Here is a 26,154-nt window from a genome sequence, read left to right on the forward strand (position 1 = left end):
TGTGTTGGGTTAACTAAATTAAAATAACCATGAGCTCAGTCTCTGATTTGAAAAAATAATAATAATAATTCGAGAATCACTGCTAGGCTTTGGAAACCATCCCAATATTAAGGAAAGTCAGATTGTCTTCTTTTACAGAAAAGATTCACTCCTACAGACTGGATGTTTACAATATTACACATGAAAGTAATGATGTAAGTGTGTGTAGATGGGGTAATGTACATTTAAATAACGTATATTTTTGTTGTACACTGTACAACATAACACGCTCATCTGTCACCTATCCTATTTGTGTGGTTTCAACCATATAAGTGGTTTGTTGGTAACAGAAGGAGTGAGTTTGCTTAAAATGTGCTTCCTCTATCTAGCCAAAGGGAGGATCATCAAGTCTCTCACTAAAAAGCCAGAAGTGTTGTAAATGTTTTGGAGCAAGAACCAAATAGAAACTGATGGTACGCCCAAGTATTTGTGAGAGGTAGACTGAATGATAGGTGAGACGGCCCCGTGAAAGGACTTAAGTCTTTGAATGTACAATACAATCCTCAGTTTAGAACTGGAAGGAAATTCAGAAGCACTTTAAAATGATGCCCAGCCACGCAGTTCTTCTTAACACTGCACTTCAGCGTCCTGCACGTTAATAACCCTGCAGGATAAAACACTATTTTATTATTCCCTCAAGTAACAGCCGGATTGATGATGGTTTTATGCTCTGTCTTTTATATGAAACTGACAGTGGGATAGGACCTGTGAATGTGTGACATGTGGCCAAAGTGCATGTACCATGTTGAAATGGATGGCTTCAGTATGCCGTTTAATTGGTTTTTGTTTAGTTTTTACCATAGAAAAGTCATTCAAACCAGTGTTGGCTTATAAAAGATTTAAAATTCTAAATAATGAAGTGTTTATTTAATCCAGAATTTGTGAAGTTCAGATTGTTCAACCATTAATTTGCTTTGTTACACTGCCAAGAATGACTTGAGAAATGAACCGTGTGATATGATGACTCTAAATGCATGTTGTTTTTGTTGTGGTTTTGTTTCTTTTTCATTGTCAATCATAAATCCAGCATTGTCAAATTACTTTGTCTAATGTAAGCCAGGTTATTTGTGCTAAACAATCTCTTAATTTGAGACCAGGAGTGGAGCAGATATTGAATAAAACATTTAATATTCTGTATTGTCTAAATTTCATTCATTTTCCATCATCTTCCTACAAGCATCAGCTCTTATTTTAAATGCTAGCATGACACTGACTTTAAAAAAAAAAAAAAAAGGTTTCATAGACAGGGCTTAGATTAGGACATTTAAGTAGCTTTAATAAACATGCCCTGGTAAAAAAAAAAACGTTACTGGTGGTGATAAGCAATGGTAGTGCCATATTTTAAGTTGCTTTCAGTTAAAACATGCATAGTCTGGGACTATATTGAGCCATGTCTGTGAAACTGAGGGTTAATGATGCTTTATTTTGTCACCTGGTTATCTTGCAGTCATATTGTTCTTCCATAGAGGGGTGTTTGGAGCAGTCTAGCACTCTAATATGCCTGTGGAAGTTGTGACAGCCTCATTGTATTAAAAAATGGAATTTCAATTTTGCGTTCTTAAAAACAACACCTGTGAAATTTCATAAGTAATCCTATGTGAACTGTTTGTCCTCATATAAAAATACTGTTTGAGAAAATGCAAGTTGACAAAATAATGCGATGCAAGTTAATAAAATTACATTTGCAAGATAAACTGATAATATGAAATCATTTTATTCTATACGTTTTATCAGATGTGTTAAGATGGTAAAAGCCATCAGAAGCAGATTAAACCATGCCTTGGTCAGTCCCATTTCTTATGCTGTTTAATTTTATTCAACGTAACAACATTAGTCCAGATGCATGATAAATTATATCACTCTTCTGGTAAAACAAGGAGATTTGAAGGACTGACTTGCAGAAATCGACATACTTACTATTAACAAAGCAGGCAAAGAAATCAACAGTGTAAACTAAAAGAACATTGCTGGCATAAACACAGGACATTGTATGTAGCTAATCATTGGTGAGCTTTCTCAGTACTTGTTTTGCTTTGAAAATGCATTTGCATGTAAGGGTTTCAGTTGCCTTCATATGGAAACCATTTATGCTATAAGAAAACAAAATAATTTTTAACTCTTTATTTTATAATTCTGCTTTTTTATGTAATTTATGATTTCTTATTAAAGATCTTTGAGGAATGAGATAAAAAGTTAAAATCATTATAAAAAGTTAATTATGACTTTAAAAAGTCAAAATTATGAGATTAAAGTTATCATTTTGACATTAATATCATCGATAAAAAGTTTAAATCATTGTAAAAAGTTAATTATTACCTTAAAAGGTCGAAATTATGATATGAAAGTCATAATTTTTACACTTTGTCATAATTAAAGGTAGGGTAGGTCAGAATTGTCTAAAAAAAACTTTTATTCAAATTTGTTTAAACTGTCTTTATATACCAATGCATAATTAAAATGTAAGTACTCTGATAAAAAGAGTATAAAAATCGAGTGACTCTAGACCGTTTAATCTTCATTAAACACAGCTCATTAATTCCATTCAGTCCCACCTAAAAACGGGTGCGCGACTGCGCGCACGTGGGCAGAGCCAGTAATAACGGCGGTAGTCATGGCGACGTCGAGTGACAGTCGCGCAAGCCAATCCTGTGATTCGTCCCGAATGGAAATAATGAGCTGTGTTTAATGAAGATTAAACGGTCTAGAGTCACTCGATTTTTATACTCTTTTTATCAGAGTACTTACATTTTAATTATGCATTGATATATATAGAAAGTTTAATCAAATTTGGTAAAAAGTTTTTATATAAATCCTACCTACCCTACCTTTAACTTTTTATCTCATTTTGACGATCATGTTTTATTATGAATTTATCTAAGAACTTTTTGTCTCATAATTGTGATTTCTCATATTTATAAAAAAAACGTTCTTGTGTTTGAAATAATATTCCATAGGCCTACTTCATGTTTACTTTAGTGTACCAACCAAATGTAGACAAATTCAACAGTATGTGAAAATACTCATTTAGCATTAGATGATGTTTCATAATATTGAATAAAATGTAATAATTATTTGTCTGATAGATAGTGTTCAAATGAAAGAAATGTTTGGTTAAACATGCTTTATTTCTGTATTTATTGCAACTTACAGCAATGCCACATATCTGAAAGGCCTATATACACTCACCGGCCACTTTATCAGGTACAACTTGCTAGTGATAGTACCCCTTTTGCCGAAAAGAACTGCCTTAATTCTTCGTGGTATGATTCAAAAAGGTGCTGGAAACATTCCTCAGAGATTTTGGTCCATATTGACATGATGGCATCATGCTTCAGATTTGTCGGCTGCACCTGCACATCTCTGATGCAAATCTCCCGTTCCACCATCGGTGCTCTATTGGATTGAGATCTGGCGACTGTGGAAGCAATTTACAGTGAGTACCGCAAATTAATTATCATGTTCAAGAAACCAGTTTGAGTTGTGTGACGGCGCGTTATCCTGCTGGAAGTAGCCATCACAAGATGTGTACACACTGTGGTCATAAAGGGATATAGACATTGTCAGAAACACAAGCTTTTAGCTGTGGCAAAGAAAATATCCCCCACACCATTACGCCACCAAAACCAGCCTGAGCCATTGATACAAGGCAGGCATTTGTCCAGAAGCTGATCTGGAATCTGTAGGTGGCAAACACATGGCTTTCTGCATAAATATTTACTCAATTAGAACATTAACCAGACAAAGGAGCTTTCAAAACTTCTGAAGGCTTCCAAAGCCAAGTATACAAAGATATACAGAAGCATGGTTTTCTTTATATGGGTTCTGTGGTCTTCTGCTACACTGCTTTTATTTTAAGATTCAGTTTGATGTGAAGTGAAAGTGAGAGCAGAGGTGTCCATGATGTGTGTAGTCTTGTAGCCTATGCTGAATTATGGCACTTCCCCTCAAGAGTTATGCGGGTTAATTAGCTATAAGTGACCCATCAAGTGCATCTTTATTATCCGGTGAAGTTTTCGACCCAGCTAGGCGAAACACTGAAGATGCATGAGTCAAGTGCATATTAAGTGCATGGCAGCATGGTCATAAATAATTCAGACATGTCAAAATAATGTAAAAGGCCACACCTAATGCTAAGACACTGAGAGAGAAAAAACTGTACTGGTCACTACCATACAGCTAATGATGACAAGCATTTTAATATTTTTATAAGCCAACAAATTTATTTATTTTTTCCATATTGAATATAGCTATGAGTGGCAATTAATTCATTCATTAAATGATTGCCTAAAGCCAATATTTATCTCAAACCAATGTACATATGCACAATGTTTAATAGTAAAAGTTGTTGCTTTGGTTAGCGTTGTTTACAGTGAGCAATTTCCCAAAACACAGGTAGTAGCTTACTGTCATTTTCAAGACGAAAATATAGATTTACACATCACTTCATAACTGTGTTAACCCCAAAACAATGTGTCCACATGTTCTTGTGGACAAAAAAAAAGTTTCGTGGAGCCCTGGCATCCAGGCTAAAATTTCCCCCATCCCCACCTGTCGCTCCCATTGCTCCTCCAAGCAGAAATAGCCCATGCTTGTTGGCTCTTGTGAAATCTGCATTGTGAGGCTATCACGGTTAAAAAAAGTTGAACGAGGAATGTTTGTGAGCATACAGCGGTGAGGTCATTGTTTGAGCTATTAAACATACGGTTGAACAAGCAGTTTAGATTTGTGGTTTCTTTCTGCAGCGGGGTGGAGACATACTGCTCCTCAGCACACTGCCATGAGAAGAGATTCATCTCAGGCTCAGCGATAGCTACCGCGTCTCTGACTGACTGAGAGACATGTCCGTGGAGGTGGAAGAGGGACGAAAGTCAGACTCAAAAGGGAGATGCGCGAGACAGTTTTGGCGTTTTTTCCCTCACGTTTTCCTCATTCTATCCCTCATTTTATATGCGGGTTTAGGAGCGCATATCTTTCAACTGATTGAGAAGAGGACTTCCAATGACTCGGAACAGATCGATGCACTGGTGCGAAAAGTGTTGGAGACAGTGCAGAATCACTCAGGTCTTTCCTTGAGCTTATAAGCCTAGATATTATATATTTTTAACATATGTCAGCCTATATGTAGCCTAGGCTGTATAGTTTTTATATGTGTATTTTGATGATATTATCAAATGTGAATAATACACACTTGCAATGTAAATATTTACATAGGCCAGGCTATTACTTTTTTAAATAAGTTAGCCTATTCACTTTAAGGTATTATTTTAAGTTCAAGATGAATTTCTTTTCTCGTTTCATTTCATTTTATGAATTAGACACCTCAACACGGGAAGAGTCGATAAGAAATATATTGAATAAATTCAATGATGACAAGACGCAGAAATGGGACTTCTATACTTCTCTTTTCTTCTGCTGTACAGTGCTCACTACTTTAGGTGAGTAGTTATTTTTCTGTGACTTCACAAAGTTTGTTAAGTTTTCCGATATCTTTTAAGTCTGTATGTTTGTATAAAATTGTCATTGAGTTAAGTTTGTTATTTGCATGAGAAGTTCTGACCTTTGGCTGTATCTCTTTCCAGCACACACAACATGCTCTGTTGCCCACAGTAACCAACCTAACCATGATAAGACAGAAAAAACAGATGTTGCCAGGAAAGAAAATTATTTTCCTAAATGAATTATATGCCGAATAACAGCAGAATACACTGTGACAAAATTATATGATCAATAAGTTATGACAACAAATGTTTTTACATTGCTTTAACTCATTAATTTTAGCTACTATATTGAACACATTTTTCAGCTGAAATGACTTAAATATCCAATTTGATTATACTTAAAAATGCAAGGAAGCAATTTACAGTGTGGGATTATTTGAAATTATTGTTACAGCATGTGTTAAGGATTACGCTTTACTTTTTACTCTTTTCATTAAGAAATGTGTTTCTATATCCATTCAAATCATTGATTGTAAATTTGACACTGTAAATTGGATGAGACCCCTATGTTGGAGGGTCTAAGACACTAAAAAGATATTTTGCGTGTGGTGCAGTGTTCATGCAATGGACAAAAACCATAAAGGATGTAGATCACACATTAGGTTTTTGTATAAGGTTATTTATGGTCCTCTGCCATTATACACTTAGACTGCCAGACGAGATCTCACACTCCCGTTATGGATTGAATTTTAAACACAAAATTTTGATATATAATTCAGTTTTAAATTGTCATGAAGTTATTAAATGAAGGGATGACATGTAGCCATCGTACAGTAAGAGTCATGTTCATAGGATGCATGTTATTGAGGACAAAATGAAGAGAACAGTTTATCAACAAGTACATACTACAGTTTATCATCTACATTGTCCTATCTAATACAGTACCTAATAAGCAAAATATTGTGACCAGATGGGAAACACAAGTTTCAGTCACTTTTCAAGCAATACAGATGACAGAGTCCTGCATTACGCACAAATGATTTACAGGCTATTCCAAAACAAGTGAAACCATTTCCAATAAACCATTATGTAAAATCATGATTTATTATACAGAATCACATGGAAAACAGCACCTTTTTTAAATGTATCTATCAGTGGCACATTTTTGTTGTTAAACTCAGGACTGTGGAAGAAATCTCTCTCCCTTTCATCCCTAATTGTAAATCAGCTAACCACAGCTCAGATATTAATTGAATGTAAACTTCTATCTTGCAGGACATCTTACAGAAAAGCATTATGCAAAAGTGCCAAACACAGCAGTCTGTTCCTGTGGTTATCCATTATGTTATCTAGGAAGGGCGTATCGTTGGTTATCTCAGCAGCTTTAATGAATATTGTTTTTTTTTTGAAGCAGCTGATGGGTTCATTTCTCTTTCTCTTTTTGTACATCAGCTCTGACACTTGTTCTGATGAAAAAGGGTGGCGATGATGTCAACTGCAACTGCAACAATAAGACCTATTTGTCTTTGCAATTGCTTTTCCAGGTTGAACAACTTAATATTTTCAATTGGTTTGAATTGTTTAAATATTTGGCTTCGATACTTGGACAAAAAGGGACAGCAAACCGTGCATGGTTATTGAACATGGTTTCCAAATAGTGTAATTTTGTTGAAGAGGTGCACACACTGTTTGTCTGAGGGAGAGCTTTGAAGAGGGATTTATGTGACTGCATGCAGAATGGGGAACTTAAACAACAGTAGTTTACTTTTTTTTCATTGAAAAATACTTCACAATCATGTAACATACTAAAAATAACTCATTCAAATCTTAACTAATTTATTGCCATATCTAATGATAACCTCTTTTTAGGCCATCACATTATTTAAATAATAATAATGTAATGAATAATCTAATAATTAAAATAATTACTAATTAAAATTATGTACAAAATGTAAAATTAATTATAACAACAATAATAATAAGTTAAAGGGGAGGTATAATGCCCTTTTCACAAGATGTAAAATAAGTCTTAGATGTCCCCAGAGTGTGTATGTGAGGTTTTAGCTCAAAATACCCCACAGATATTTTATAAAGCATGTTAAAGTTGTCACTTTTTGAGGGAGAGCAAAAACGCACCTTGCCTGTTCCTTTAAATGCAAACGAGCTGCTGCTTCCGGCACAGAGGGCGGAGCTTCAACAGCTTGTGTCCTTTTACCTCACACAGACATGCACTGAAAATGTCAAAAACTTTTAGCCTTTATGTTCAAACCTAAGTCAGAAAGATGGAGAGATTCAAGAAGAAGTGACAACATGTAGACAACATTTCTGAATGGTTAGTTGGTGAATTTATGTATTTATGTATAGTTATCTTCTACCTTAGAAGAAAATGTTCTATATAGAACATTAAAAGGTTCTATAGGCGCTTCGTATTTGGAACCCCTAAAAGGTTCTACACTCTTAGAAAAAAAGGGTTCATTGGGGTTCTATATAGAACCATAGGGTTCTTTACTCAACACCAAAAAACCTTTTATGCTAAAAAGGTTCTATAATGACAAGAAAGAACCCTTTCTTGGGTTCTGTATAGAACCTTTTAGGGGTTCCAAATATGAAGCGCCTATAGAACCTTTTCTTCTAAGAGTGTAGTCATTGATTAGCATATTCTGTCTTGATAATCTATAAATAGAGTTCCTTCCTGGGGGCGGGTTTATGTAAATTGTAGGGTTAGTGATGTCACTAACCCGGGAGGAATGTCATGTAGTCCCTGCCAGCTGTTTGTTGCTTAAAAAGCAATTATAAAATATCTCCCTTTGCTTTGAACTTTGAGCGTTGTAATTTTGCAGATGTTGCTTATGTTCAAACAGCAACATTACACACTAACTAAAGTTAGAAAAGTGAAATAATATTCAACCACCCCATTAATATTATCGATAATAATAACATCAATTATATTGTTATCAATAATAGTGATAATAATAATGTACTTAAGAATATAATATTACTATTATTTGTGTTGTTGTATGTACATAGCTGTTCCTTTGCTTAAACTTATACAGTATTTGCATTGCAATTGCATTTGCATAACTCATGCACTGATAAAGACCTTCAGCAGGTGGCAGCACTGAAACGTGTTGTCTAATGAGTGAAATTATGGAAAATGTCTAACTCTCAGTCCTGCTCTGTTTTCTTGTATAACAGGTTATGGACGAATGTATCCAGTGACCCAGGAAGGGAAGGTGGCTTGTATCCTGTATGCGATGGTGGGCATCCCTCTCATGCTGCTGGTCATCTCAGATGTGGGCGATTTCTTAGCTGTTTTCCTCTCTAAAGCGTACACTCGCCTCAGCCTGTTCTTCAGCCGATGTATGGCGCATCGCTCATGGAGCCTTCAAAGGCATGAAAAGTCATCACCTCCCCAACAAGTGCAAGGTGCTGATACTGACACCACCTATATGTTCAACCATGTTGTGGTGCATGAGACTATGAACATTCAGAAGATGATAAGAACCCATTCTTCCATCAGACGCACATCCTTACAGCGACGTAACAACAAAGAGACATTTGACCGCATTATTGTTAAGGAGAGCTTCAGGGTCAAGAACTCTATGACAAAATCATTCTCATGCCCAGACCTTGACCGTATGGATTCCCCAATAAACTGCTCCAAGTTATTCACCGGCATCGGAGAGAAGATGGATCGCTTTAACGTCCCTCTGCTGGTCATCTTGATGGTGGTGTTCGCATACATGGTGGTCTGCAGTCAAATTTTGAGATGCTGGGAGAAAGAGATGGACCACTTTGATGCCTTTTACTTTACCTTCATCACCTTGACCACCATTGGCTTTGGTGATATTGTGCCTAAACACCCAAAGTACCTCATGGTTACCTTTTTGTTCATTATCATGGGCATGGCCATCATGAGTATGGCCTTCAAACTCGGCCAATCGCAAATTATTAACTGTTACAGGCGATGCATAAAGTTTCTTAGTATGGGCAAGATAGGAATACACAAAGACCTAAACAGTAACTGAAGCCAGTGGGTTTCTGTGGCTTTGCTAATGACTACAGGAAAGCATAACCACTCTCTGTACAAAATGGTAATGTCTTTCTCTGCCAGTTTGATATAGTGGGTTGAAGGGGAATTGACCACAGTCGTGCTGCAGTATAAAACTGTGATGAGCAAGTATAGAAGAAATGATGAATGCACTCCTGTTTACTGTTTGAGCCAAAAGATGAGACTGACCTCTAAGTGTCACAAATTGCATGAGACATTTGTTTATTTTTTATTTAGATATGTAACTTATCAGAAATGCACTTGTAAGTCACTTATCAAATCCATTTATTCCTGACATTTATAACCCTATATGGCTATTCATAATATATCTGACAAAAATATGATGGTATAGTCCAGTGTTTGTTATTTAATGCCAAATAATAAGTAATGTTTCACCTCTGATCAATGCATCACCTCTCTCTAATTAATTAATTTACTAATACAAAATCTAGTAAATGAATGATTTAGCATATGTAATACATTGCCTGTGAAATTTAATCATATCCACTGATCAGTCACATTGAAACCAAATGAATAAATTCATCTTTCTGTGCCATTTGATGAGTTGCTATTCCTGTTCGCAAAAATAGGCCTAGCTAGCTCTCTTGAAGCATAATAAAGGATGTGATTTTCCTCAGATGGTGCTAACTGCACCAAAGTCAAAGGATTTATTAGCAAGAAGAAACACATTTACATGTATGCATTTGCCAGATGCTTTTATCCAAAATGACTTGCATTGCATTCAAGGTACACATTTTATCAGTTTATGCATTCCTTAGGAATTTAACTTATGGTATTGCTAGTCTGAGCAATCATGTGTCCTATCAACACATATGATCATAGAAAATACACATTTCCTCTGTAAGATAAATGAAATAAAAACATCTTTCAAATGCAAATGTAAAACATCCCATATCATCCTACGCCACAAGATGACGCTGTTGTAAAACTGTTGAAAGAAGAGAATTGGCTGATGGCTGCTAATTTCACCCAAATGCGTGGAAACAAATTGATTCCCGGCCGATTCTAATGTTAAACAATGTTAAACTGGTCGGAATTTTCCCTCTGCAAATAACTTCCTAACGCCAGTCAAGCTGGCTAAAACAACAGCATCGCGATTCGCAATCTTAACGCACATGTTGTACGACCATGGGGACTTTTTGCCTCATATTAATATGAACATAGCCTTGCGGTCCTATACTCTCTGGATGTAATTTGGCGTATTAGGTGGAGCGAGAAGGTCCAACCACACCCTAACCCCAGCCTAACTCTGTCTACCCATCAGTTCACACAGGGGTGCTGGTCAAGCTCAACCCATGACGTCCAGATGCGGTGAGCGCCACTTGTATAAAGAACAGTAGAACTTTCAAAAGATTTCATAGGCTATGTTGATATGAAATTAAGTAGAAGTTATAATAGGCTAAATAAAGTGCTCCCGCCTTTCTTCTTTTTGTGTGACGGTTTATTCGTCCGTCGCACAGCAGCACACCCCATTTGAGTTCTCTGTGAAACAGCGTGACGTCAAACAGCAGTCGAGCAACTAACGCATCCATCCAGCGTGCCTTTCACCCGGGATCTGACTGCAAAGCTCAATGCAAATGTGCTTATAAGGTAAGAATTAAAACCATACTGAATGTATTATTCATTACAATATTTAGACTTAGAAAAAGCACGACAAAGAAAGAAAACAATATTGTTGGTAGTTTATTTATTTTTTAGAAAGCTTCAGAGGATTTAACGTGTTTTATTTTTACTTCGATATTTGCCATATTTCTCTCATATTAGGAATCATCCCTGAAGTTACATCTTCACAGTATCACTAAACTGCCTATTTTCTACGTTTTGATGATTTTTGACTGTCGTTTTCTTGCTGTTGCAGGATCTCTGGCTCGCTCTCTGGCAATTGGATTTAATAAAAATGGGATTATTTGATGCTCTTAGAGATTTTAGTTTATTAACATGGCTAAGAGAAGAAAGGCAGTCTCGGAGGCTGATTCTGTTCATCGTTTTCATTGCTTTGCTGTTGGACAACATGCTGTTGACGGTGGTCGGTAAGTGCTACTGTTGTTCACACCTGTTACATGTGAAGGCACACATTTGATGCAGTGAACATCCCTCTGGGACCACTCCGGGCAAACGCTGCTTTTTGTGATCAAATATATGATCACATAGACTTAGGCTATTAGTCTACTGACACAATGAATAAAAAAATATCTGGCTATTAATAAAAGGCTATTCACGTGCCTTAGCCTACTATTTAATTTGATATATAGGCTACTGCATTGTTATTATAAAATTGTACATTGTAAAATTGCGAATTCAAACGAAACTCAAACGTATACAAATTTGTTATAGCCTAGGCTACTGCACGTCTGTTTTTCTTTTCTTTTTTGTCAAAATAAACCAACTCATAATTCGCAGTGGATAGAAATAAAATAAAGCCATTAAAACTATCAGTTATTTATCTAAATTAGGGTGGGTCTTCTCAAATAAATATATATTTTTTCTTTAATAATTCATTTTGCAGTAGGACTATTTTAAATGAATTGTTTGATTTCAATTATTTCAAAAACTTTATTCGCTCGAAAAAGTGCATCAAAAGTAAAATGATAAATCTGCTAATACGCTAATGATAGAACATAAAATGCGTTTATCTCTACTAAACGTTTGTTTCCCCTTGTAAAGTGTAAATTGTCGGCTGCATCAGTGGCAGCAGTTGATCTGAATTAAGGTATCATGTCCTCGAGCGCTGCCAGTGCTCCATCCGCGCGCGCGCTCTCATTAAATGTGACAGTGACGCGCGCTAAACTGTCTGTGTTTGTTCTCACGTCCGCGAGCCAAGAAACCGGAACGTTGAATATGATGTTTGTGTACATACAGATGGAACCAGGCGAAAACTGAACCTGTCGCTCTTTGGGACAAGTGTTGAATGAAGAGTCTTTCGAGCGTTATCGCACACCGTGTCCCTGTGGGTTATTTATTTACACAGGATAATGTCAAAAACATTTAACGGACCCATCTGAAAGGTCAAATGTGGTCTAACACAGCTAGATAAATCGTTGCACTTCACTTTTTCAGGCAAATGGTAGGTTATCGTTGGTAAACATCGTTTCAAGCTGTCTAAAACTGATTAGTAATTTCCTGAATATTATGTTTTTAATAGTACAACAAAGTTGGATTAGTTATAGGGTATATAATTTAAGACCATGTTTAAACAAATCGGTAATGTCTTATGGTTATTATTATCTATTATCTTTTCTCTCTGTAGTGCCTATTATTCCAAGCTACCTGTACACCGTGGATGACGAGGCCGCTCAGGTGGTCCAGAATAACTCCATGTCCCCTCTTCCCCCATCTGGCACCTTCCAGAGCATTGTGTCTTTGTACGATAACACCACACGCCAGACAGGCTTCACCCCGCAGATGAGCAATGCTGGCCCAATGACCCCGGCCCCTACTTTTGGGACTCCCCTTCAAAATGGGTCAGACTGCCCCAAAGCAAATGACCAGCTTCTGAACGAGAATGTGAGAGTGGGTCTGTTGTTTGCCTCTAAAGCAACAGTACAGCTAATCACTAACCCCTTCATAGGGCCCCTAACTAACAGGTGTGTTATGGCAAAACACACATTTAACTTTGAAAGTACAGCAAATAGCATTTCTTTCAAAAGGAGCATGAGATTGCATGATATTTGTGTGTGCAGTGAGTTTAAATGGAGTGTAAGTAAAGCGAATATTGCAGTGCAATTTTTTTTCTGCCGCTGTTCAGCGACCAGCAGTTGTGTGATCACTCGTGCATGCCCTGTCACCCCTCCACATGCTCAGATTTGGCCAGTCCAGTTTAATTCAGCATCCGCTGCAATGAACAGATCCCACAGAGCTTTGCAAACTCCAGGGATCAGTCAGCCGTAATATTTTGTGGCAATGTGCAACACTATCAGTGATACACAAAGTGTTAAATGAACTCAAAAGATGTGAAGCAGAGGCAAAAACATTATTTATAATAAGAATATAATTGCATTTTAATTTTACTTATGAGAGATGCCAGCACTGCAATATGTAACACAGCTTCACTTCAAGTTCAATGTTTGTGGTCAAATTTTTTTTTTTATGTCTTAAAATGTCATTTCTTATCTGTCATTGCAGAATAGGATACCAGATCCCAATGTTTGCTGGTTTCTGTATCATGTTTCTTTCTACCCTCAGTGAGTACATACAATTTCTAGTGTTGTTTTTAACATCAATCTCACATCTAAGTGTCTTTATGAAAAGGGCGGAGAAGATGCCATATATTTATATAAATCCGGTGTGTCATATTTCTATACTAAATCTTCTTTTCCTCTTTCTTCTGTCTGTGTTTTACTCTGTGTGAAGTGTTTGCGTTTTCCTCGAGCTATATGTTGCTGTTTTTGGCCAGATCTCTACAAGGTGTCGGCTCTTCCTGTTCTTCTGTGGCAGGTAACAGATTCTGTGCAATTGGATTTCAAAAGGATGATGTCAAAAGCTACAATGTAATGTCTTATGATACCTTATTTAGGGCACAATTTGTAAACCTGAGTGCACTAAATTGCATTTGACTTTGATGTTCTCAGAACTCTGCATGCATAAAGCCACTTTTAATGTTAATGGTGTTCAGGTGCCGGTGTACAATGGACCCCGCTTCCATTGAAAGATGTGTACAGCCTTGGATCTAGATTACTCTACAACCGACTCTTTTGACTCCTGATTAGTTATTTTATTGTACGGATCATATTTTATTGAGTTTATTTTATTTTATGAAATGACATCGTGAGGAATCAATTTTGCCTCAATCTTTTAAAAAAGTCTGAAGACAGAACTCAAAACTTACACCCAAAATGAGCATTTACTGCCAGAAAATAAAAAAAATATTTTATTGCACAAATATACATCATGAATGTTTTTTGTTGATATAATCTCTTTAATTTTCCATCTCTCTTGAAGTAAGCTACAGGACATTTTGCCCTTTATGGCTGACCTTTACCCTCTGTAACTTTTTCTGTGTCGTTATGCAGGTATGGGGATGCTGGCAAGCGTTTACACAGATGACGAGGAAAGAGGAAATGCTATAGGAATTGCTCTGGGAGGACTAGCCATGGGAGTTTTGGGTGTGTACTGTATGTTTAGGATCCATATTCTGCAATACTTGGTTTGCACAGGTACCACTGGAGATTGTGATATAGTCCTAATTCTAATCTTACTCCTTTGAGCACATACAGAGAAAAAAAGAGAGATGTTACGTTTGGGGTTATGCATTAAGTGCATCTGAGTTAAAAATTGGGAGTTCATTTTAAGTGGAGGAGCAGTTTAAAGGAGCAGTGGTCAGAATAAATGCCCTGAGTGGGGCCTGAACCTGGTACTTCCTGTTAATGGTGTCATGCTTTAACCACTGTTACAGGATGTTTAATCCTTGATAGATCATTGTTTTATTCATAATGGCAAGTAACGCACTAAAAATGTATTTGATCCACTGGATAAGAGCAAAACTGTGTTTAAATTTGTTTGTCGTCATTAAAGTGCGCATATACTGTACCATAATCAAGTGAAGTGCAACAGAAAAAATGGAGCACAAATCATTTAAAAAACCTATAAAACTATATTCGTCCAGATAGTTCAGACTCAAAATGTGTGTGTTCCTGCAGAACACTTTTTTTTTTTTATTACTGTGGTTTTCTAACCTTGATTATGTAACCTGTTCTGCAGAGCAATAAGTATTGGATTTGTGGCATCTGATCATTCAAAGCATACTGGCAACGTCAAAGTTTTCAAAGTAAAGATTCTAAGTTTGAAGTGCAGTGCTTGCAGTCTGTGAGCCATTAATCTTGACTAATATATACTGTATATGTGTGTATGTTGTGTAGTTGGCCCTCCGTTTGGCAGTGTCATGTATGAGTTTGTCGGTAAGACGGCTCCTTTCCTTATCCTGGCAGTGCTGGCGGTGCTTGATGGAGGTGAGTGAATCAATCTCTCCAACATTACAAAACAATGGGAATCAGTCGCAAACATTCATGTTATTGTAATACACATGTGGAATTAAATGCTGGTGATAGAAACTCATTGTAACAGAGTTTCTGATGCTCAACAATATTTGCTTCATATCTGACGTGTGCGTTTCCCCCTCATTTTCATGAGCAGCTCTGCAGCTATTTGTGCTTCAACCTTCGAAAGTTGAACCAGAGGTGAGTACAGTACCTTCTTTCCTGATCTGATCTAACCATCTGTTTTTCAACACTAGTTTTTGAGGGTTACGCAGTGATGTACTGTATTAGGTAAACAATCACCTAAAGGTCAGGCTCTGCATTTGGAAGGATTTGTGGGAGAGAAAATTAAGAATGTGCGTTTAGGTGTCAATACTTGTATTTAAAACTCCACTGTTAAAACACTATCTACATTGATATTTTGGGATTCAAAATGTCTTTTATTGTGCTAATATCCAGAGCAAGAGACTTACTATGACTTAGCAATAGATCACCACAGCCTATTATTTAATCATGACTTGGGCTCAGTTTTATAAGTGCTAATGTTTATAATAACCTTAATGGGGAAATGTAACCTCAACAATATGCCCACTGAATCTTTACATTGTATTCCTCTTGTGGGCACAACATGGGAGAAGCTTTGGGGATAATGTGCATTTCGTACTGTGATTGCTCTAGTCTTATCAGTAACAGGACTAGAATGATTTGCAAGGGGAGTTTGGGTCTCTCACGCTGGGTATTTTTAAACCTCAATATCATGGATTATATGGATTACAGTGTATGTCTGTGTAGATTGTACTGCATGTTGATAGCAATGTGTGTATAGGGTCGGTGTATTAGGAGTAATGTGTATGTGTGGCTTGGTTTGCGTCACAGTAATGGGAATTGTACAATGGAGTGGCTGATCCAATCAAAGCATGTCTGACTTTGATCAGTGGTGTTGATGGGTATCAGTTACTACGGAGACCCCAAGTGCCCCTACAGGAAGTGTGTGTGTGTTTGTGTAGCTATTTTTCTTTGGGTGATCTGTTTTTTTTTTTGTAATCTATCATTAATGAGGAATGAAGAATGTAACCCATTGTTTTTCAGCAATAGTTGAATTTAGGGATGTAAAAAAGTAATCAAGTCAAGTGAACCTACACATTTTGCTCTGGAAAAGAACAAAAATATTAGGGTGCAAATGTCCTTCTGCGGGTTCTGCAGGCTAATTTAATATACACTGACAAAGAAAAGCTCTCACATGGTCAATTATGTGACATAATGTTTATATTTTCAAAACATCTGAGTGACATTTGTTAAAAGGTCAGTTGCTTTTGTCATCATAGCACAATTATGGACAGAAGGTGATGGACCTGTCATCTCAAATAATCAATCAAATCAATAACGCTTGGACATGTAATAGATAAGACAGATCCTTAAACCAGTAGCCCCCCTCGAGTGTCAATACCCAACAGGATTATGGGGAAGAATAGTAGTGACTGACAACTAATTGTTTGGGGCCTGTGATCATTAATGAGACCATTCGCAGGGCAGTGCAACTGAATGTGACAGGGTGTTTTGAGTGGGATGACATGTCCACAGAGGAGCAGTATGTGCACTGAAGTGGAGTAAAGAAGTGCTGATTTAATGAGGGGAGTACTTCTCAGTCGTTGCCTGGTGACTGCTCCGGAAAAGTCACTACAGACATTTCTTCCAAATCACTGTTATGATAAATATCCTAAATATATTGTCACATTTAAAGCTGAAGTGTGTCACTAACATCATAATGACTGATTGTTTTCAAATAGATTGCCTAATGGTGCCCATCTGCCATTGGTTGAACAAACAAACAGTAACGCCCGCCGCCAAATTCATGCCAATGGTTTAACCAGTGTCGCTGTTAGGATGCTTAAACAAAGCAATGTTTCAAATCAACCTGCAAATAGTTTACTCGTTGTCTCTATGAATTATGCTCTGATGAAAGAAGCTATTTTAACATTGAAGATAATTATACACGTCATCTTTTAATCGCATGTTAGAAGAAAAAAAAGTCTAACTGATAAGCTTTGTTTTTCTTTTGACAAAACAGTTATTTCTGAAATCTTTCACTCCCTTCAGAAAATGTAGCCTAGGCTTTTGCACTAGAGATGCCACAATTCCCACATCAATATGGACAGTTAAGGCTGGTATATTTTGTCACTCACTAAGTTGTCTGTGATCTTTTCACTAATCGCTTAGAGATGTCATAAAGGGAACAGGCTGCGTATAGGAAATTATATATATTGTTTTGTGTGATCTCAAGTAGCCAATTTCCATTGGGACCGCTGTGGTGAATAGGGTGATATTTCTCGAATGACATTATATGCATGGAAGTACATCCCTTTATTTAAAAAAAGTGCCTGACCTTAGGCATGGATAGTTAATGGAATGAGATCAACCCCAAATAAATAAATTATAAATATACTAATAAATTAATAAAGAAAGTAAGCATGTTAAAACAACATATTTGGCTTTAATTAAAAAAACATTGTAGGAAGTCTTGTGTGGTATTCTGCAATTTAGAAACATGATAGCAAAAATCTATGGAACATTTCTTTTGATTTTCCCCATAGAAATAAATGGGTGACTATGTAAACCAGAACGTTTGACGTTGACTCTATTTGTTTTCCCCTATGGGTGTTTTCCATCGGAACATTGATGTTCAAGGAAATGTCTTTGTAACATTCAAAAACAGTTTTTTAATGAAAATATGTTGTTGTTTTTTTTTTTTTTTTTTTTTCAGAACCAAAAAGGAACTGCACTATTTACCCTCATGAAGGATCCATACATCCTCATCGCAGCAGGTCAGGCCAGTAAACACAAATAAACGGTTAATTCCTACTGTTAGGAATATTGTAAAAAAAATGCATTCATATTATATGTCCAAAGTTGAATGTTTTTGTTAAGAATGTATGTTTTTGGAAACATGTAAAGAAAGATTTAGTCAATTATTGACCGCATGTGTGACACTGGTTGTGCTTTAGGGGGGTTGTGACACAATAAAGAGGGTCATCTTTCTGTGAGAGAAGGATAAGAAAGTGTCGTGTGTGTGTGTGTGTGTGTGTGTGTGTGTGTGTGTGTGTGTGTGTGTGTGTGTGTGTGTGTGTGAGAGAGAGAGAGAGAGTGAAGTGGTCAGGAAACACATCTGTGTTTGTCTCTGCCTCCCCTCTTCTCCAATTACAGTGGCCTGAGTGCAGGGGCAAGATGATGCTGTTTATTATATCTGAGAAAGGACAAGAATGGGCTCTGACGGAGGGGGGACAGAAAGAGAGGATTCTTCAGAGGATGAATCCACTTACCCTCCTCATTTTCTTTTTCAGGTTCCATTTGTTTTGCTAACATGGCCATTGCTATGCTGGAGCCGGCTCTGCCCATCTGGATGATGGAGACGATGTGTCCTAGGAAATGGCAGCTAGGTTGGAGAATCTACCTCTGTTAATGTACACACTCACACATTTCTTCAATTCCTGTCCTTCCAAAGAAATGGTCACTTTTGGCAAGATGGAAAATAGGTCATAATTTACAATGAAAGATGGACAAAGAGAGAGCAACAGCAAGTAAAGCCAAAGTATGTTTTATGTATAGTATATTGATGTTAAGTTAGCAGGGCACAAGCTAAGGAAAGTGAATATCAAGAAAAATGTCCAAGTCGTTATTTAGAAAAAATTACAAAAACAGAAAAATATATTTTATTTTGATTATATTTTATATTTTAATTACATTGTTAATTTATATAAAAAAAATATATATTTATAATTAATTAATGGTGTTCCGCTGCTATAATGCAAAAAATAATGTTATATAATTGTAAATTAACATATATTTCCAAAGTACAGTTGTAGGTAAACATCATATTAGTATTTATTTTACTGAACTTTATTAATGCAAATTTTAATTATTGTTTTTATGGGAATTAAAGTCTCATTGTGGTAATGAGAATTTTAGGGTGAAATGTTTATATTTTTTTTCATTACAATAATGTTGCAAATATGCAAAATTATTTTCTTATTGCACATTTTTTATTTATTAATTTATTACTTTATTTATGACACCACTTTCTTATAGTGAGATTTACATATTTGCTAATATTAAGTATTAAGAAAATTAAATTGTTTAAGAATCTCTCCAGCTTTGTGAGTGAAAGGATTATCCGCCAGACATTATCTAAAAACTCGCGAATTCTTTCCACAGACTTCCAGAATTTGTGTAAAAAACAACAACAACCTGGTAACACTTTACATTAAGGTCTCAATTGTTAACATTGCTGCATTAACTAACATAAACTAACAATGATCCATACAGTATAGTTGTACAGCATTTATTATCCTTTGTTAATATTAGTTAACAATGTTCGTGTTTGTTCACAGTGCGTTAACTAACGTTAACCGATACGACTTTGAATTTGAATAATGTATTAGTAAATGATTAATAAATGCTGTAGAAGTATTGTTCATTCTTAGTTCATGTTATCTAATGCAGTTAACTAATGTTAACTAATGAAACCTTACTGGAAAGTGTTAGTAAAAAAGTACTAAAATCAGTAAACTCTTGTTCCCCTTATAGAACCCTTCACACTCCAGACTGTAAAATACAATTTCAACAGTTAGCGTCTCCGGGGTTTCTCCATGGTTTCTCCATGGTTTTCCTGCTGTTTACGAAGATTTGACAGATAATAAAGAGAAAGAGAGAAAGGAAAGCAGAGGGCTGGCAAGGGAGTGTCTTTGGTCTGGCAGGATATTGAGGTGTCATTGGCAGGCAAAGGAAAAGCAAGAAAGCTAATGAAAGAGAAGGAGCGGGAGAATGAGAGAAGCAGCTTCATAACAGCGTCTGTGAGACGAACAGCAGCTTTGAGATCAAACTGATAATGTGTGGTCTTATCTGAGCTCTCCCCTCTCTCTCTCTCTCTCCTCTCTCCTTTTAGGGGTTGCATTCGTGCCAGCCAGCATCTCATATCTAATAGGGACCAACATCTTTGCCGTTTTGGCTCACAAAATGGGGAGGTAGGAGAGGGAAATTAATGTGTTTTTTCCCCTACTTCTCTTTCCTTATCTTCCACCGCTCTGCTATCAGCTTCCTCTGTTTTGAAACAGCTCTAAATGAGTTTCTGTCACCAGGTTTTGTATTTGTGTTTTTAAGCATCAGTCTCAGCATACTGTTAGTTTATTTATTGTATGCACTGTGCTTATTATGAACCATTAGAACTTATAAGAGGTGTATACATGTTTACCATTATCATAATGTGTCTTGTCTGCAGGGTCCCAAATTAACTGTCACACCTGCAATGGCGACTGAATTCAAAAAGTTATTGGCCATAAATATTTCTTGCTAAAAAAATATATAAAAAAATGTATATATATATATATATATATAGAAATGTATTTTCAAGTAAGCTTTATTGGTAACACTATACAATAAGGTGCATTTGTTAACTACCGTTAACATGAACGAATGAACAATACTTCTACAGCATTTATTAATCTTAGTTAATGTTATTTTCAACATTTACTAATACATTATTAAAATCAAACGTATTTGTTAACATTAGTTAATACACTGTCTCTATGAATGACATGAACAAACAATGAACAGCTGGATTTTTATTAACAAATATGGATAAATACTGCAACAAATGTATTGCTCATTGTTAGTTCATAATACATTAATGAACATTATTGTAAACTGTTACCGATTTAGTTAATGGTTTTGAAATAATTGTTATTCATTTATTTGATCAAAAATTCTGTTAAAACAGTAATATTGAGAAAGATTATTGCAATTTAAAAATTATTGTTTTCTATTTAAATAAATACTAAAAATTTAATTTATTCTTTAGTGTAAATTTAGTCTTTAGTGTCACATGATCCTTCAGAAAACATTCTACAATAATATGCTGATTGGTTACACAAGAAATAGTTATTAATGTTGAAAATAGCTGTGCTGCTTTATATTTATGTGGAGACGAGATACATTTTTTCAAAATGCTTTGATTAATATAATGTTCAGGAGAACAGCATTTATTTGAAACAGAAATCTTTTGTCACATTTAAAATATATTTCATATATATTTTTTATATTTACATATATATTTATTAACATAGGCCTATATATTTATTAATATGTGTGTTTATCGAATGTTGGTGTATATCATTTTTATATAAACTGCTTTGATAACTTCCATCAGCCATAAAGCCATAAACTCTCTCTCTCTCTCTCTCTCTCTCTCTCTCTCTCTCTCTCTCTCTCTCTCTCTCTCTCTCTCTCTCTCTCTCTCTCTCTCTCTCTCTCTCTCTCTCTCTCTCTCTCTCTCTCTCTCTCTCTCTCTCTCTCTCTCTCTCTCTCTCTCTCTCTCTCTCTCTCTCTCTCTCTCTCTCTCTCTCTCTCTCTCTCTCTCTCTCTCTCTCTCTCTCTCTCTCTCTCTCTTTAGATGGCTGTGCTCACTTATAGGGATGCTGCTGGTTGGAGTCAGTATCTCTGCGTAAGTTCTTCTAGACTAAATCCATGTGAAGATTAACTTTTCTCAGAGAACACACAACACTTATGAATATTTCAACTCCCTATCTGTATTTTTTACCAGTGTTGTGGATTACAGAGGCCTAAAATATTTTGTTGCCCACTAGCTTTGTTGACGGCTGAAAGAAGGTTTATTTTGAAATTAGAGCTTTGACTTTTTTTGCCCTGGACACATCCTGCTTAGCAGGAAGACAGTCTGTTCTCTTATAGATGTTATCAGATTAGTCTGGAAAACAAGTTCAGATAAGAGTCAAGTACACATTTGGAGTTTGGCTTATGGGAAAAAATATCAGGGTAAAAAAAAAAAGGATAGAAACCCTGTTCTGATGCTCTACATAATGTTTTACTGTATTTGGTGTGTTCACATAATAATACATTAAAGAAATATGCGGTACGCCCTGTATTGAGCTCTTCTAATTGCCTCACAGGTGCCTTTTGCAAAAGACATATACGGACTCATTGTGCCTAACTTTGGAGTTGGATTCGCAATAGGTGAGTCTTAAAACAAGTATTCATAGTTTTCATTCACGTGACGGGCAATGAGACCTGGAGGGCAAAACATTCATAAAACAGCAGCACAGGCCTGTCAATTTTCCATCTGTTTCAAGCCACGAATATTTAGATCACTTCTCAAAAGAATAATTATACAAATATGTGGACAAAATGCAAGTTTTGGGCACTTGTTGTGATCCATATGCAGCGTGACAATCTAAAACACTTAATGTGAAAAATTAACTACAACAGTGATATTAAAAGATCAAATTCAGTATACACCTTATTTATAATGCATTCTATAAACAACTTGTGAGCAGATGAGCCTAGAATATGAGTGCAATTAGCTAAATGGTTGAATGTTTTCTTTATAATGGTTTTCTATGGAAAAACGCTTAATGACAAACTGGGTTGTGATTATACTCTGGGTTCATCTGCTTGCCTGTACATAGTATTAATGCAGTAAGACAGTGATATTAAAAGACCAAATTCAATATACAGATTTTTGATGATGAATACTAAGTACAAACCTGGTAAAAATGACTGTTGGGTAAATGAGGAAAAGCCTGGTTTTGCCCTCCAAGTGGGCGTAACATTCTTTCTATTATTGAACTGTGTTAATATACTTAGTGGTGTTTCTCCTTAAATTAAAGTTTTTACTTTAATTAAAATATCAAATATCAAATTTAAACTACATTGAAAAGCCGAGATTCAAAAATGGTTATGCTGATAATACTGAATAATTTTGTTATGAAAATTGGTATTTTACTCAGAAAATGCCAAATAGAAGTATCAGACCCATTGTAAGAAATAGTCTATATCTTGTTGTCTGCAGGTATGGTGGACTCTTCGATGATGCCTATCATGGGTTACCTAGTAGATCTGAGGCACGTGTCTGTGTACGGTAGTGTCTACGCCATTGCTGATGTTGCCTTCTGCATGGGGTTCGCTTTAGGTAATAAACCAAATGAAAATTAATTTGAATTATGTTCAATCCATCATAAAGGATTTCATTAGTTTTCATTTTAATTTCAACTTGGAATCTAACACCCGTGTCTGTTGTGTAGGTCCATCCGCGGGCGGAGCGATTGCGCGGAGCATCGGCTTCCCCTGGCTCATGACCATCATTGGTGTTATAGACATCCTATTTGCTCCTCTCTGTTACTTCCTGCGAAATCCTCCTGCCAATGAGGAAAAGATGGTCAGACCCCACTACATGTCATTCATCAATTCAACATTACATTCATTCATCTACTCACTTTTAAACCCACACTCTAAAAAATGTTGGGTTAAAAATGTAATGTAAAAATTTAACCCAACGGCTGGGTTTGCCCATATTTGACCCAAAGTTTGGTTAAAACAACCCAGCATTTTTTAGAGTGCAAATATTTAAGCAGTGCTATAGCTGATATGCTTACTTTCCGTTTCCATATTGTCGAGTACATTTTAAAAACCCATTTACTCCCAAAATGTAACATATTTCAAAGTGAAACAGGATATTCAATGAGAAAAAAACTGTAGGGACTGAATTCTATCTAAAGGGAATTTATTAGATGATGGTTGTTACAGAATGGAGCCACAATTAATGCATGTTTGTTAATACAATGTTTAAATAGCCAACATACTCAAAAAGTAGTAATTCATAGGAAGAGCAAGTTATTATATTTAGTTTAAATATTACAAAGACAAACATTACCGTGCACTAATGAATAATTTACAAAAAGTCCAGGACAATGCATTCAAGTAGAAAAGCATCCATGTTGCCTTTAACACATGGGCAGTTTTGGTGGCTTTCTAAGCTAAAACAAACATTATACTGCATTTATTAGTGGATTCTGGTGAATACAGTCCAACTGTTTCAGTGTCAGCTTATATAATAAATCATTAACTGTAAATAATGTATCGTATGAAAACAAGTACAAGCAAGTGCAATCTTTTATATGGTTTATTTGGGTTTTCTCAAATAATCTCTGATATTCTCTTCATTGTTATCATTAGATTTATTCCAAAATAATATTATTATTCCAAATAATAACCATAATTTCACTCTCTATCTGGCATTCACATATGCTTTCCTTTTGATTTCATCCCTAACTTCAAGTCACTGACCTGATAGAATATGACTGCAACAGGAAATTATGTTACATAATAGATACAAATAAAAACTGCCCTTAAGCTAAGATCAAAGAGTGATGCTGATCCGAACAGACTCGTGCGTTTGCCCTCAAATGCTGCGTGATCAAAGCCAAGCATCATGGTCTTTCTCTCTCAAGAGGAGCACTACACTGCTCCTGAAGAGCACTAACATGCACACACACACACACACACAGACACACAAGCCAGATCTGTACGCCTCTGTGCTTACGCACATCAAAGCTTCATTCAATCACAGTGCAATAAACCCACCATCGCTCACTATCAGGGGCATGTTGCGAATGAGACGAGCCCCACCCACAATTGATGATGTCATGCACAAGTGGTTGTATCGGGTATTATTAAATAATAGTGTCGTTGATTGAGACAGTAATGTTATGTTTATGTTGTTAAATACTTTACTATTTTTCAAATTGACAAATAAATAGCTACATTAACATTTTAACCCTCTGGTGCTCTTTGGCAAAATTTACGTTACGTTACGTTAATTTAGTTTACGTTTTTTACTTCATCGGAATGGTACGAATCTTGGAAAAGGTTTTGTCACTTGCTATGTGAACACAAAAAGATAATGACATGATTCGAAAATGTTAAATGGTCCTGAAAAAAATAGACACGCTTGTACTCCTCACGGTAAAAAAATGACTGCTTTGGAAATGAATGGGAAACGCATTTCATCTAGTGGAAGCGTTTGGTACTGCACTCAAACTAAATCTTACTGAAAGCTAATTTTTTTAGATAATAACCTTAAATTTGGAGCAGATTATTTTGTTTAGATTAATGGCTTTGATTTCCTCCGTTTTAGAGTAGAACATGTTATGTAAAATAAATATGTCATATAAAAATTGGAAATAGTATTTTTGTGTTCATAACAATAAACACAACTTTTTTTATCGAAATGTTTACAACTTTTTTTTCCTTCAGATTTATGACAGTTTACGTTGGAAAGTTCATTTTTAGGTCTATGCTCGAAAAGTAAATAAATGAATTATAACTACTGCATAAATATAATTTAGTACCATAAAATCCCTTAAAAAAGGTGTACGTTGGATTATTAGCATTATAAAAAGCATAAAAGTGATTTCAGAATGAAGCTCTAAAAACTTTATGCATGTTGTTTCTGGTCTTTTGTGCACACAAATCTATAATCAACATTCGAGTGTGTGATACATTGTCTCCGGCTGCATATATAATGCTTGTGTAAATTCATATATGCCGAGTAAGTCTATGTAAACCCACAGTATATTTGCTTTGCTTGTATGTAGAGTAAGATCACTCTAGATACTAGGCTGTAAGGGTGATGTTTCTTATATCTGTCTTTTTCAGGCCATTCTAATGGACTCTAACTGCTCAATGAAGACCCGTTCCTACTCCACCCAGGGCTCCAGCTACCAAATGGGCGACGATTTTGATCCTGAGAGCCCTGAATAGGCCTCATCAGTTCAAAGCCCTCAGCCAT

At 35.9% G+C, this 26,154-nt stretch overlaps 2 protein-coding genes across 2 annotated transcripts; both read left to right on the forward strand.

Annotated features, from left to right (window-relative positions):
- Positions 1-4,683: 4,683 nt before the first annotated feature.
- On the forward strand, positions 4,684-9,810 carry kcnk18 (potassium channel, subfamily K, member 18). The gene is made up of 3 exons (XM_079632165.1): positions 4,684-5,100; positions 5,355-5,474; positions 8,673-9,810. The coding sequence occupies exons 1-3, from the start codon at positions 4,878-4,880 to the stop codon at positions 9,503-9,505; spliced, it is 1,176 nt and encodes a 391-aa protein (XP_079488291.1). The 5' UTR covers positions 4,684-4,877; the 3' UTR covers positions 9,506-9,810.
- A 1,026-nt stretch (positions 9,811-10,836) lies between these two features.
- On the forward strand, positions 10,837-26,151 carry slc18a2 (solute carrier family 18 member 2). Its single transcript, XM_079633800.1, is given in 17 exon segments — positions 10,837-11,139; positions 11,408-11,579; positions 12,797-13,133; positions 13,672-13,730; positions 13,900-13,983; positions 14,559-14,651; positions 15,405-15,494; positions 15,679-15,722; positions 18,283-18,343; positions 18,860-18,955; positions 20,461-20,539; positions 21,964-22,007; positions 22,010-22,014; positions 22,478-22,541; positions 23,377-23,496; positions 23,609-23,742; positions 26,022-26,151. Coding segments are annotated over 16 exon segments (1,548 nt in total). The 5' UTR covers positions 10,837-11,139; positions 11,408-11,446; the 3' UTR covers positions 26,127-26,151.
- The last annotated feature ends 3 nt before the right edge of the window (positions 26,152-26,154 follow it).

The sequence above is a fragment of the Phoxinus phoxinus genome (genome assembly GCF_949152265.1).
Source record: "Phoxinus phoxinus genome assembly, chromosome: 13".
Taxonomy (NCBI): Eukaryota; Metazoa; Chordata; class Actinopteri; order Cypriniformes; family Leuciscidae; genus Phoxinus; species Phoxinus phoxinus.